Source organism: Rutidosis leptorrhynchoides, chromosome 11 (genome assembly GCF_046630445.1).
Source record: "Rutidosis leptorrhynchoides isolate AG116_Rl617_1_P2 chromosome 11, CSIRO_AGI_Rlap_v1, whole genome shotgun sequence".
Classification (NCBI taxonomy): Eukaryota; Viridiplantae; Streptophyta; class Magnoliopsida; order Asterales; family Asteraceae; genus Rutidosis; species Rutidosis leptorrhynchoides.
The window spans coordinates 239,621,804-239,634,460 of NC_092343.1; the positions used below are offsets into that span (position 1 = coordinate 239,621,804).

General features: G+C 33.6%; 1 protein-coding gene across 1 annotated transcript; it reads right to left on the bottom strand.

Annotated features, from left to right (window-relative positions):
* Nucleotides 1-1,458: 1,458 nt before the first annotated feature.
* On the bottom strand, nt 1,459-12,178 carry LOC139875484 (protein BREAST CANCER SUSCEPTIBILITY 2 homolog B-like). Its single transcript, XM_071862821.1, has 29 exons — nt 12,025-12,178; nt 11,752-11,877; nt 11,116-11,268; nt 11,003-11,014; nt 10,730-10,861; nt 10,061-10,348; nt 9,821-9,976; nt 9,473-9,565; nt 8,863-8,952; nt 8,576-8,656; nt 8,348-8,485; nt 7,046-7,984; nt 6,822-6,946; nt 6,582-6,730; nt 5,858-5,980; nt 5,527-5,694; nt 5,368-5,449; nt 5,231-5,281; nt 4,771-4,846; nt 4,562-4,673; nt 4,395-4,466; nt 4,071-4,290; nt 3,682-3,861; nt 3,246-3,388; nt 3,071-3,133; nt 2,654-2,855; nt 2,362-2,529; nt 2,231-2,278; nt 1,459-1,758 (listed from the first exon to the last, which is right to left on the bottom strand). Exons 1-28 carry the CDS (start codon nt 12,176-12,178, stop codon nt 2,231-2,233), a joined length of 4,344 nt encoding a protein of 1,447 aa, XP_071718922.1. The 3' UTR covers nt 1,459-1,758.
* Nucleotides 12,179-12,657: the final 479 nt, after the last annotated feature.

Here is a 12,657-nt window from a genome sequence, read left to right on the forward strand (position 1 = left end):
ATTAAATAAAATTTACATTTTGTTAATTAATTAATTAAGCAATTAATTAATTAACTTAATTTAAATATTTAAATATTCATTTAAATATTTATTAATTCATAACGGAGTATTTTAACTAGTTTCGTTACATGAGTAATATATATACATCATATATATATTTTATTTGACGTCTAAGTGTATATATGTGTGACCCCAAAGGCTCAAATGAATTTAGCCATATAGTTATCTGTTGTACCGTACACATTAATCCTACAAACCCGAACCACATTACATGGATCCGAACCTTAAACCATCCTAAGGGGCATGCGGGTCGGACCTGGTAACTGAATACGGGTCGGTAAAACCTCCCGGGACAATCCGACTTTCAGAAAATAAATCTCACGAATATTTTTAAAGAATGAACTCAAACTTGAGACCTCCCCGCCCCATCTCAATACACTAAAGATGCTAGCCAATGGACTATTTGTTGTTTTCATTCTATTTATTGAACATTTTGGTTCTTTATTATATTTCTTTTTCTAAATTCATGTGAGAACAGTTCGATGTGATATTATTCTGTTTGCTCACGTACTATGGTGAATATGGGCCTCTTCATAATGCGTACTCTAGGATGATATCCTACATGTACGTAAAGTGGCGGAACTAGGATTTTGATTTTTTTACCAGGGGTAAAAAAAATTAAAACCGTAACAATTTTTTTGGACAAAATATGGAGGTTTTGAAACAAAAAATTGAGGTTTTTAGGCAAATTGTGAAGGTTTTTAGGCAAAAGGTGAAGGTTTTTGGGCAAAATTTGAAAGTTTTGAGGCAAAAAAAAAAAAAAAAACAAAAACCCAAAATTTTTACACTGAAAAATAATTCACTATGAGCGGGCGCCCCCCTTTGCCCCCAAGTAGTTTCGCCCCTGTGTACGTGTGACTACGTGAGTAATTCACTCACCATATGTACTAACTTCCATCTTAAAATTCACTATATGTACAAACTTCCATCTTAAAATCGAATTTTAAGATGGGCAAGTTACTAAATCTCACGAAGATTTTAGTAGTATACATATTTTGATTAAACTTGCCTAATTTAAATCATAATAAGCTATGATTTTAAATCATATAACGATAACAATTTGACTCTAAATAGTTTTTACAATACTAACTCAACTTTTACATTGAGATTGTTATTTAACACTAATTTGTATGGTTCGAATGACTGCAACTTCTTAAATAACTATATACTGTAATTTAAAATTTGCCACCATTATCAGAATAAACACAAACTGCTTAAGATTATAACCTACAAAATCCAAACAATTTGTTATGCTGCCATCTAAGTTGTTTCTTTTAGTCAAAGATATACAAGTTTCCACCAAGCCAGTTAGGAGGATGTACAATGACTATTGCTGCAATAGTAATAAAAATAAAGTGGAGTTCTGCTTTCATTTGCACTGAAATGTTTGAACCCATAGTAAAGAGATGATAAACTTTTTCATTGTTATCTACATCACTAGTTGTTAAATATTTTACCAAAATAATACTAGCTTAATAATGATCTAAAGAGCCTAGCCTGTTTGTTTGCATCAGCTTATGCCCCCCCAGTTCATTTACAAAGTTCAGTAAGCTGTAAGCATAAAGGCACAAAAAGTTGGCTGTCTGAAACATCTTCAACCATTCATTCATTCATAGCAGCAACAAAAATATACAAAAGACCATTTATCATCATCCTACCGAGTCTTCAAGTACCCTCCTCTTAGCTCTGCCTATACGACTACATCATGAGAAAAGGTTATGTTAATGAAAGCAGCAACAGCTTATGTACTAGACTAGTGCTTTTTATCATCATTTCCATATATCTATCATTTTTTACCTTGGAACTAAACAAATGAGACGCATTAAAAAAAGGCCAAATGAATAGTGACATTCTGACCCGTTTTTGTGTATACAAGTTGATTTGGGTTATACATCCTATTAAATGCTTGTTTTGACCCAAAGTGTATTTGACTCTAAATAGTTTTTACAATACAAGTTGACATTCTCACCCAAAGTGTATTTGAATGTATAAGACATCCTAAATCATTTAATCAACAAAATATCTGTTGTCATTGAACTTAGATACATTTTAGATTAGAATCATGTTTAATAAAGCATTTAATAGAAAGATACTTGTTTTGACCCCCCATTTTGCACGGTTGTGCGTTTGGAAGCAAGAAAAAGCAGAGAAAAAGAGTAGAGTAATATACCTAGGTAGCAACAACAGATGAAACTTTTCTCTTAAGCTTCTCAATCATCTGAAATTGGAAATATAAGTGCAAGAAGAATGGAGTTACTAATCTGTTTGTCATACAAGTTTATTATTAAAAAAAATAGTTACATGGGTAGAAGCTTTTGCCCATCGATCAGCACAAGCAGCAGCATATTTGAAGTGTTTGGAATGAGCAGCATCATAAGTTAGTGTGTATGTAGAGCTTTCATTTGCTTCAGCCACCCATATATTACGACCTTCGTCCTTAGCACATTTGATCAGATTACAAAACCCGACCTGCAAAGTACATAGATATATTAAGTACCTAATAAATGAAGTCCTCGATATTCAGTTAAGGGTTGAACGTTACATATATACCCTTGATGCACTGCACTACTCATAAATAATAAGACATACATACCGTTGATCCCACAAGTTTGTTATTGAGTGAAACAACTGAATCAGAGTCTACTGGTGATGATCGGAATTTGATGGCAAGCAAATCATCATCTGACACACTAGAATTACGACTGCCGTCTGCCAAAAAAATCCATTGCATCTTCTGATGACCTGATTTTTGCACTTCACCCACATATATAACAAATGCAGCAACATCAAATTCACTGAAACACCCATTAAATAATATTCAATCATCATCGTTACATGCAAATTCATTTAAGGAGATCACACGATACATATAATATATATATATATATATATATATATATATATATATATATATATATATATATATATATATATATATATATATATATATATATATATATATATATATATATATATATATATATATATATAGGTATTTCACGATAAATACCTGAAGAGAGGAACTTCACCCATTTTTACTATCGGTACTGATTTTCGAGGATCAAAGAATGGCCTGTTGTAACAAAATTGTTCAAATATATCAAGCCGAAGAACAATCATTCAACCCAACACAACCCATTAGCCCTCAATGCAAGTGAAAGTAGACGAAAAGGGAAGGGACTTACTGGTAGTGTCTGAGGGTGGAAAAAGATAATGGGTCCCATCTGGACGTAGATCCTCTATCATGCATAAATATAGTATGTGACTCTGAGGCATTTGGTGTAAGACCCGCAACAACATATGCTTGCCCCTCAACCAAATCTGATTGCTGCAACAACAACAACAACCCAAGTAAATATACAGATGAAACTTCCAGCTACCCTCAAAAGCAAGTAACATAATAATATTTAGATAGATTGTCAATAAAGTAACTAAATTTTCTAATCCAGTTTTATTAAAAAATTAAAAAATAAATAAAAAGGTTCCAATGTTGAATAAAAGTGTTTGTGTGTCAATGCCACATGTACCAAACTATAAATTAATATATCCTTTTAAAACAAGTAGCCCAACCCAACATTTTACACCTCCAGTTGAAACATAAAAACATGCAACAAGATTTACCTGTTTCTGAGTAGGGTTCCAAATTGTTACCAAACCCTGGCGTGAAGAGCAGCTCGTCTGAGTAAAACTAGTCAAACCAACAACTCGCACCCGCATTAACGTGTCGACTTGCCTTCTACTTACTCCAGCTTCCTCCAATGCCTTTTCAATTGATTTTTGCATCTCTGACTGCCTACTTGCCTACAACCCCACAACTATCATTGTTACACACTCACACTCACTCATTTATAACCAGACCAACAAGATTGCAAAAATCGCTACTCGACAAGTACTCGGTCCGGACTTTTTAGAGACTACTCGAAGAAATCTCAGGGAGTGTTGACCAAGTTTCATTTGAACGACTATTGACTGAATTCCAAAGAGTACTCGAAAACTGAAAGAGTAGTTACCTCAACTCTTTTTTGATAAGCAGCAAATGCAACAAGTTGTTGTTTAGTCATATCAACCATTATAAGTTCTGGTTCATCAGATTGTTCTATTTGCTTGAATAGTTTTTCCAACCCTTCTTCATCATCGTCATCAGTATTATTTTGACCACTCTCAACTTGATAACTTCTTCCAACTCCCCACTGAAACTCCGACATAACACTCTCCACAATGTTTGAACGTCTACACACTCAAAAAAAAAATAAACATTGGTTAACAGAGAGTTGGTTCATACTAGAGATGCAATCATTCATTAAGAAATGCATTCAATGTAACTACTAATTTACCTCTGCTCATACAATTGCATCACTTTGCTCTCCATCCTCTCTGATCTTACAACGAACGACCCATTACTTAACCTATATATAAGTGAAAAAGCAACAAAAGTCAGCACAGTGAATAAAATAGTAAATTGTAGAGTATATTATATTATATATACAAATCAGCAGCGTACTTTTCCCTATAGAGAACAGGATACACGCGATTGACTCCAACCAATGTTCTGGGAACTACACCACCAAATCCTTTAATGCACTTAAAGGCTAATGGAGGACACCCACTTTTACCTAAAACAGAAACACAAAATATTCTGAAACTCAACTGCCCATTTATTTATTTAAGCACATATACAATATAAAGCATTCATATGTGATTAAGTCTTACAGAATCCCAAACGGTCAGCCCAATGAGCTCTATATGTCCCATTGATGTGCAAGCATAAGCTAATCTCTCTTGATGCCTAGTTGAAATTGAAATATTTTAATGAAAACAATATTGGTGTAAATAAACTATTAACAACTAGTTAACTCAGTGTTGCAGAACTCAAAATTACTCGGCGAGTACTCGGTTTTTGCAACTCGGGGAGTACTCGGCGAGCGAACTCGGTCAAACTCGGCCAAAACTTGAAATTACTCGGAAATTTGGACAAAACTCGGTTAAAATTCAGGAATACTCAGAAAATCGGTCTAAACTTGGTCAAAATTGGTCAAAGTCAAACTTGGTCAACATCCATCCGAGTACTGCCCGAGTTGCCGAGTCTCCCTAAGAAGTCCCGAATGAGTACTCCCCGAGTAGAAATTTTTGCAATCTCAGGGTTAACTTCAAACATTAGCTTAGAATTTACCTCAAGGGGTGAAACAGGTGCATTCCAATTGCATAAACGAGCTCCCCAGATCTTAATAGGATGATTGATAGTTAGCAATAAGAGAGCATAAAAGACAAGTGTGACTGAACATAAAAAAATAAGAGTGATTTTAGTACCCTGATTTTTTGTCCCACAAACAACTTTTTCGCAACAACTTGTTTTACAAGTAATTCATCCATTTGACCTTTCACTGGGTACCTAAAAGACATTAAAAAAATAATAATAAACATATAATGCGAGAACGGGTCCAAATTTACAATGTTAATTTCACTTACCATCCATCTGTTAATTCTATGCTAGTAACTGTAGAATTATGTGATTCAGCAACACGCTTCAGATGTATAGATGCTATGCAAAGTATTAAAGGGGATGAAGGGGGAACATCTCCCTCTAAAATTCTTTTCAGAGCTGATTTGTGACCACAGTTGACTTCTCTCTCATATCTATAATTGAAAAAAGGGATATATTATATTATAGGCAATAGCAAAAATCATCAATTATGTAATCCATATGAAACACGTATGCGCAATATATTATATATTTGTGTTAAAGTTAATAGGGTTTTTTTTTTTAAAACAATAGGTAATCAGAGATAATTAAAAGTACCTGTATTTCAGCTCCTCGAGTACATTGTCAACAGTCAAAAGTTTGCCATAAAACCTACCAGGATAGGATCTCTCATAGCATGCTAGTTTCCAGACGATCCATCTGTAGTGATTTGCCGTCCACCTACAGTTAGAAAACAGAAACTGTACAGTCTTCATTACAGTTATACAATAGGTAAATAGAATCAGATGCATTGATGGATAAAATCCTCTGTTTTCCAGAAATAAAAGCAACTATATTTACGAAAAGAGTTAATCACCAACACAAGTTGCATGCGCAATGTATTGCAGAATATAAGACCAGTTGTTCAAATAAGTAAATAATTCATTTCCTTTTGGAATTTAACCAAGAGATGTTGAACATCTGCAATGTACTGCAGTATATGAGATGCGTGGTTTATCTGCCTACATAATTATTTCCCTTTGGATTTAACTCAATTCATGTTGTACATCTGCAAATAGATATACTTTATCCTTTTTACTACCTAAATTCAAGTATCCAAACCTCACATTTATAGCAACTACAATTGAAAAAAGAAAGAGCCTAAAGTTAAAGAGTGACAGGAATCAGTTGGCCACAAAGAGAGAGAGAGAGAGAGAGAGAGAGAGAGAGAGAGAGAGAGAGAGAGAGAGGGGATGTAACCAGCGACAATAACCATTAAGATATGTAGGAACTTAAAAACTCATTGTGGAAGATAGTAGTACGAGTTAGGACAAGTACTTACTCTTTTGAAATAAATGAGCATCCTGATTGGCCCAACATGTAAAAGAAAAAGTCCAGACCAATACTTTTTACACCAAATTCATCCTCAAACATATACTTGTCCGCATTCTGTGAGTTTATCTTTCTTAGCCATTCAGGCGAGTTCTCAAACTGTTGACAGTGTATATGCATCACAATCTGGTGTGTCAAGAGTAATAAAAAGCATATGTCAAAAATAAGGGTGTGATTATGGTCTACTGACCATGTTATGTAAGTATGGCGGCTCTCCAAGGTACTCCCCGATGTACATACGATGATGCTGAAATGGATATCGAGTGGAAACGCTTCTTTTGCTACATATCCTTTCTGGAACTTCGACCATTGTTTCTAATAATACAAATAATAAATAAATGCTTCATATAACAAAATCATCATAAAATAATAATAATAATGATGATGATGATACATATCTGAATTCAGAAGTACCATTAGAAACTAGTGTAGACTTTGTGTTCGATGGAGATATAAAATTGGACATCCTGGGCTTCTTAAACGGAGTTGTAAATTTTTTGTTTGGTAGTTTCCTTTTTTCTCCTGCAACTCCTCGTATGTTGTTGTTCAACCCCCCAACAGTATTTGAAATATCAACCAATGGAGAACTCAAAGACTTTCGCACAGAGGAAACACCTACAGTTCGACCATTATTCTTAAACGTGTCTCGTCTTATTACTCCCACAAGTGCATTTTGTGTTAAAGCCGCCGATGAACACGGCATATCAGTATCATGTTCCGCCGCGTCGAATTCTTTGATCAAATTCTTTCCTAATCTGACCGCATTCTTCTTATCAGGTAACGATGATCTTAATGGAGATACGAAGTGATTACAAGACATTTGTAACATTGTTTTTGATATACCGGAACGTGCATTAGCATCACTACTATATTTGTTGAACATGTTGTTATTGTATGATGATGATAATGCATCTGCATCTGCATCTGCATCTGCATCTGCATCTGCATCTGCATCCCCTTGTTTTAAAAAATCCCCCAAATCAGGATCTCCTAAAAGGCTCATTGCTCGTTTCAATGCATCGGCCGAAACTTTAACAGATCTTCCGCCAGCTGTCTGAAACTTCAAGGGTGGTGGTCTAGAAGAAGAAGCACAACGCACAGAACCATTTGCATGTTTTAATAATAGTGAATTCGGAACAGGTGTAGCCTCTTGACAGGTGAAGGTTTCAGCACCATTTGCATGTTTTTTTGAATGTTTTGAAGCATCATCGAAATTTTCTTGTTCGAGTCCTAACAAAGTTCTGGCTTTAATGAGACCTGTAGAGCCTATGTTTACAGCTTTCCCAGATCCTGTTTGAAACATGGAAGTGGTTCCATCATCTCTTCCAAATGCTCCTCCTCCTCCTGCCCACTCTGTAAAAATACAAAATTAGTATGAAGGATTGCGAAAGTCAAATTCATATTCATATAAGATTTTAAAATGTTAAATAAGAGAAACATTGAAGAAATGATATAAACTAGTAGTTGACTAATACTAACCAAATATTAACTTGTACATAGCAAGATATATCAAATATGGTACACATTGCACGAGATCAAAACACTAGAAGACTGAGTAGCTGAACATAACCTATATGGGCCAAGGTCTTTCGAAATATTATTTCAGTAGATCCTTTATAATTATTCGTTTTTGGTTGTTCTGCTAGCTCCTTGCTAATGTGTTTTTATAAAATTTTCCGTTAAAAAAAAAGTTGCATAAGTAAACTTTTAAGAGACCTGTATCTTTTAAAGCATCATCGTCTTGGCCTCCGAACATTGACTGTGCTTTTGACAAGGACGACTGTTTAATAGCAACTGGTTTTCCTGACCCAGTCTGAAACATGCCTGTTGTCCCACCAACTACTATTAAAATAACTTGATATTGAAATTCATATTATGTAAAATAGCCTTAGAGCGTCCCCAGTAAATATTTTGAACTAAAAAATCATGAAAAGTTAAGTCCACCAGAAACAAAAAGCTTTTTAGTGAATGACATTAGAAAACTTAAGTCTTTGCCCATGACATTTTTCTTTTGCTGTGTGTTAGCTTTGATTAAAAAAAAAAAAAAAAAAAAAAAAACACAACCAACTTTTAAAGTTTTCTCCGGAGAAGCACTTAAAGTATTTGATATGAAAACAAGGTTAGTTAGGTATAGGGTGGCAACCAAAGTCGTTAAAAGCTTTTCTCCAATGGGGATGCTCCTTGGATCATAAACAAACATATACGAGTACGTAACAAAGATCTGGCAGGACCTGTAGAACATTTGTTTTCAGCATTCGTTGACCCTGTTTGGAACATGGGCCTGGATCCATTATCTCTACCACATGATCCTCCTGCCCAATCTGTGAAAATAAATAAAATATCAATATAATATAATGGATTCTAATTGACAAATTATAACATTTCAAATGCAAAAGAAGAACATACATGCCATACTCCATTAAAAGAAGAAATAAACGTTAAATTGCATAATAAAGCAGGGAACTGTGGCATTGAACATGCAAAAGGTCTAGTATGTGTAATGTATTCACTTTAGCCAACAACAGACTAACTTCTTTTTATAACATGGGGTGTTAGAAAATTTGAGACATAAGCCATTACTCAATCTAACACAATTATTTCAAACAAAATAAACATATACAAATTCCTTCCCTCAAATATTGCAGCCTTCTAGGCCCACCAAAATAATAACACATAAGGATGATTATGCATAACTAACTATGTAGAATATCAAAATGTATTTGTTACTTCACTTTAGTAGTTTTAGCATAATGTTGACTTCTAATAAAACAAGTAATGATAATTGTTACTTATAGAAGTCAACACCAAGCCTAAAAGCATATGAGATAAGTAAAGAATTACCTAAAGCATCATTGACCAAATTTGTTGCTCCAGATTGAAAAGTCAAAGAGGTCTCAGCTTTATTATTGCTATCGTCGCACACCTTCAAACATCCTGTTCCAAAATAAACATTACTATACGAAATAGTAAGCTGTTACAAGCATTGATCTTTATCAAATGAATTTTGATTTGATTTGGACTTGGACTTGGGACAGTTTTAGATAGGCAATATCCTTTAATTTGTCTACCAAACACCAATACTAGGTGTATCAAGAAACTAGTATTTGAGAAATTTTTATATGTAACACCCCAAAATAAAAACCATAGTAATCTTATTTGAAAAGTCAAACAAGTAGACTTTCAATAGACCTGTATCTCCATAAATGTCATCGTCTTGGCCTCCGAACATTGATTGTGCTCTTGACAAGGAAGACTGTTTAATAGCAACTGGTTTCCCTGATCCAGTCCGAAATAAGCCTGTTGCCCCAACTACTTTACAATCAGCTTCTGGCTTTGAATAATATGCTTCAAAACAAATAATAATACATCACTTAAAATCGTATTAGTATACATCATATATTATTGCCAACTATATTAACATTCATCAACCTGAATCTTGATCTCCAACAAAGGTTGATGCTTTTGCTAAGGAAGATTGCTTGATAACAACTGGTTTCCCTAATCCAGTAGAAGGTTTATGGCAGATGAAGGTTTTTGCACGTATACTTGATTGTTGTCGGCCTTTGGAAGCATCATCATCATCAAGATTTACTTCCAGTCCTAACAAATTTCTGGCTTTAATGAGACCTGCAGAACCTATGTTTACAGGTTTCCCTGACCCCGTTTGGAACAAAGAACTGGTTCCATGATCTCTGTCAAATGATCCACCTTCCCTATCTGTAAAATTAAGAATATCAAATATATATAAAATGAAACAAGGAAGAACAGACATGCCAAACTTCATTGAAAGAAAAATTAACATTACACTACGGAATATAATGACTATGACGCTGAACACGCAAAAGCTTTAGTATTCATAGCATACTTAGTTTGGACACATAATCGATTAAAATTAAACAAAGTACTATAAAAATCTGAAGAGGTAGAAATATTTGGTACTAGAAAAATGTTATTTTTATTTCACTTTCATAATTTATCAAAACATTGACTTCATGTAAATAAATCAAACTGCTCAACCTATTTTTTTAAAAGGCAAGGATTTGAAATCACTGACGGGGGAATGACCCATGAAACTGGAATAGATAGATAAAGGCTCACCCATAAAAGAAGAGGCATCCTCATCCTGTCTGAAAGACCCCTTTTTTTCTATAACAAAATTTTCCGATCCATTCTGAAAACTTGAGAAAGTCATAGCTTTATTACTGCTATCCTCATGTACCTTAACACATCCTGTTCCACAAAAAATATAACTAATTCAAGGTATTAATAAGCTCTCATAAATTTGGACTCAAGACAATGTTAGATAGACTTGTACTTAACAAACTATGATTTTTAGCTTGCACATAGCAACTTAGCAAGACAGATATTTACCGGCAATATACCCTTAACCCAAAATGAATAAAAAGTCAGATGAAAATGATACAGATTGTAACATACCAAGATCATAAAACCAGTAATCTTATTTATTAAAAGTGTTAATAGACCTGTAGCTGTATAAGTGTCATCAGCTAGGCCTCCAAACATTGATTGTGCTTTTGACAAGGAGGACTGTTTAATAGCAACTGGCTTTCCTGATCCAGTCTGAAATATGCCTGTTGTCCCAACTACTTTAGAATTATCTTGTAGCTTCGAATAACCTGTTTCGAAACAAATAACAATACATTACTCAGTACTCATGTTTATATTTCTTTCTATATAATATAAAACAAGTGTCAGTAGAAAACGTAAAAAATGAAAGGGAAAAAAATGGAATAGAAAATCAAAGATCATACTGCACAACAATAGGACTTGTTCAATTTATTATCAAATTTGTTACAGTTATAGAACTGAATGATCAATTCTGTTACATAGCGGTAACATGTAAATGTCAAATTTTAACGTAAAAGGTAAACATTATCTCTTTAACAGAATTCAAAATCAAATCATTGATGATGCAAATGATCTTTGGTTCCCTGTTTCTAGCTTATTTGAATTTTCATGTTACCATATTTAAAATTTTCCGTAAAAAGTACTGTAATCCCTCTACTAGTCTACTTGGATCATAAACAGACAAACTAACAAGTAAGCTGCTTATGTTGTGATAAATATATTACTCAATATTTAATTTAATATTTATAAACCTGCATAATTATCTACATAAAAGGCATCAGCTTTGGCTGATGAAGATTGCTGAACAACAACCGGTTTCTGTAATTCGTTCGCACCGTTATCACTCCGGTTCTCAGTAGAATATAGTTTTGAATATCCTGTATTATTAATTAATAAAATAAACAAGTATTAACTCTCCTCATTCCAGTACTAAATTTTACAACTACATATCTTAAATATAAGTGTATACATGTTAAATAAATAAAGAAATAAAGTATCCGCGTAGATAATGTAATGGAAGTTACCTTGAAACAAGACATCGGACACAGAAGGGAGATGATGGTGAGAAGGAGAATTAGGGTTTTGAATTAGGGCTTTTTGTGTGGAAGATGAAGCGGAAGATTGCTGCCACCGGAAATTATTCCGGCCATCGGAAAAGACTTGCCATGTTTTTGTCATTCTTCGATCAAAATGATTTTCCTCTTCGTCTTCAGATTTTGAATCGACACACAGCGCTAGCTCTTCTTTTTGTTCTTGTCTTTGGCGGGAAATGTCAATTTTATTTTTTATTTTTACTTTAATGAAGCACAATTTTTTAATTTTTTGTCAGTTTATTTAGAGGTAGTCGTAGTATGCTACTCCCTAACAATTTAGCGCTTAAATTAATTAATTAATTAAAATTAAATTAATTAATTACTGCAGTCAAAGTTTTAAAACAATTTGTTTACTATTTTCCTTTTTGTTTTACTTTTAAAAGGCGGGATAATTAAGGCTACTAATTATTTTCTCATCTAGTTTTTTTTTTTCCTATACATTTTCATTTTATCATCTACACGACTACACTAGCTTTTATATTCACCTTTAAATTAAGTAAATTAAGTGTGTTTGTTTACTTTATACTTGACCGATTTAACGATAAATGTTAAATCATTTAACAT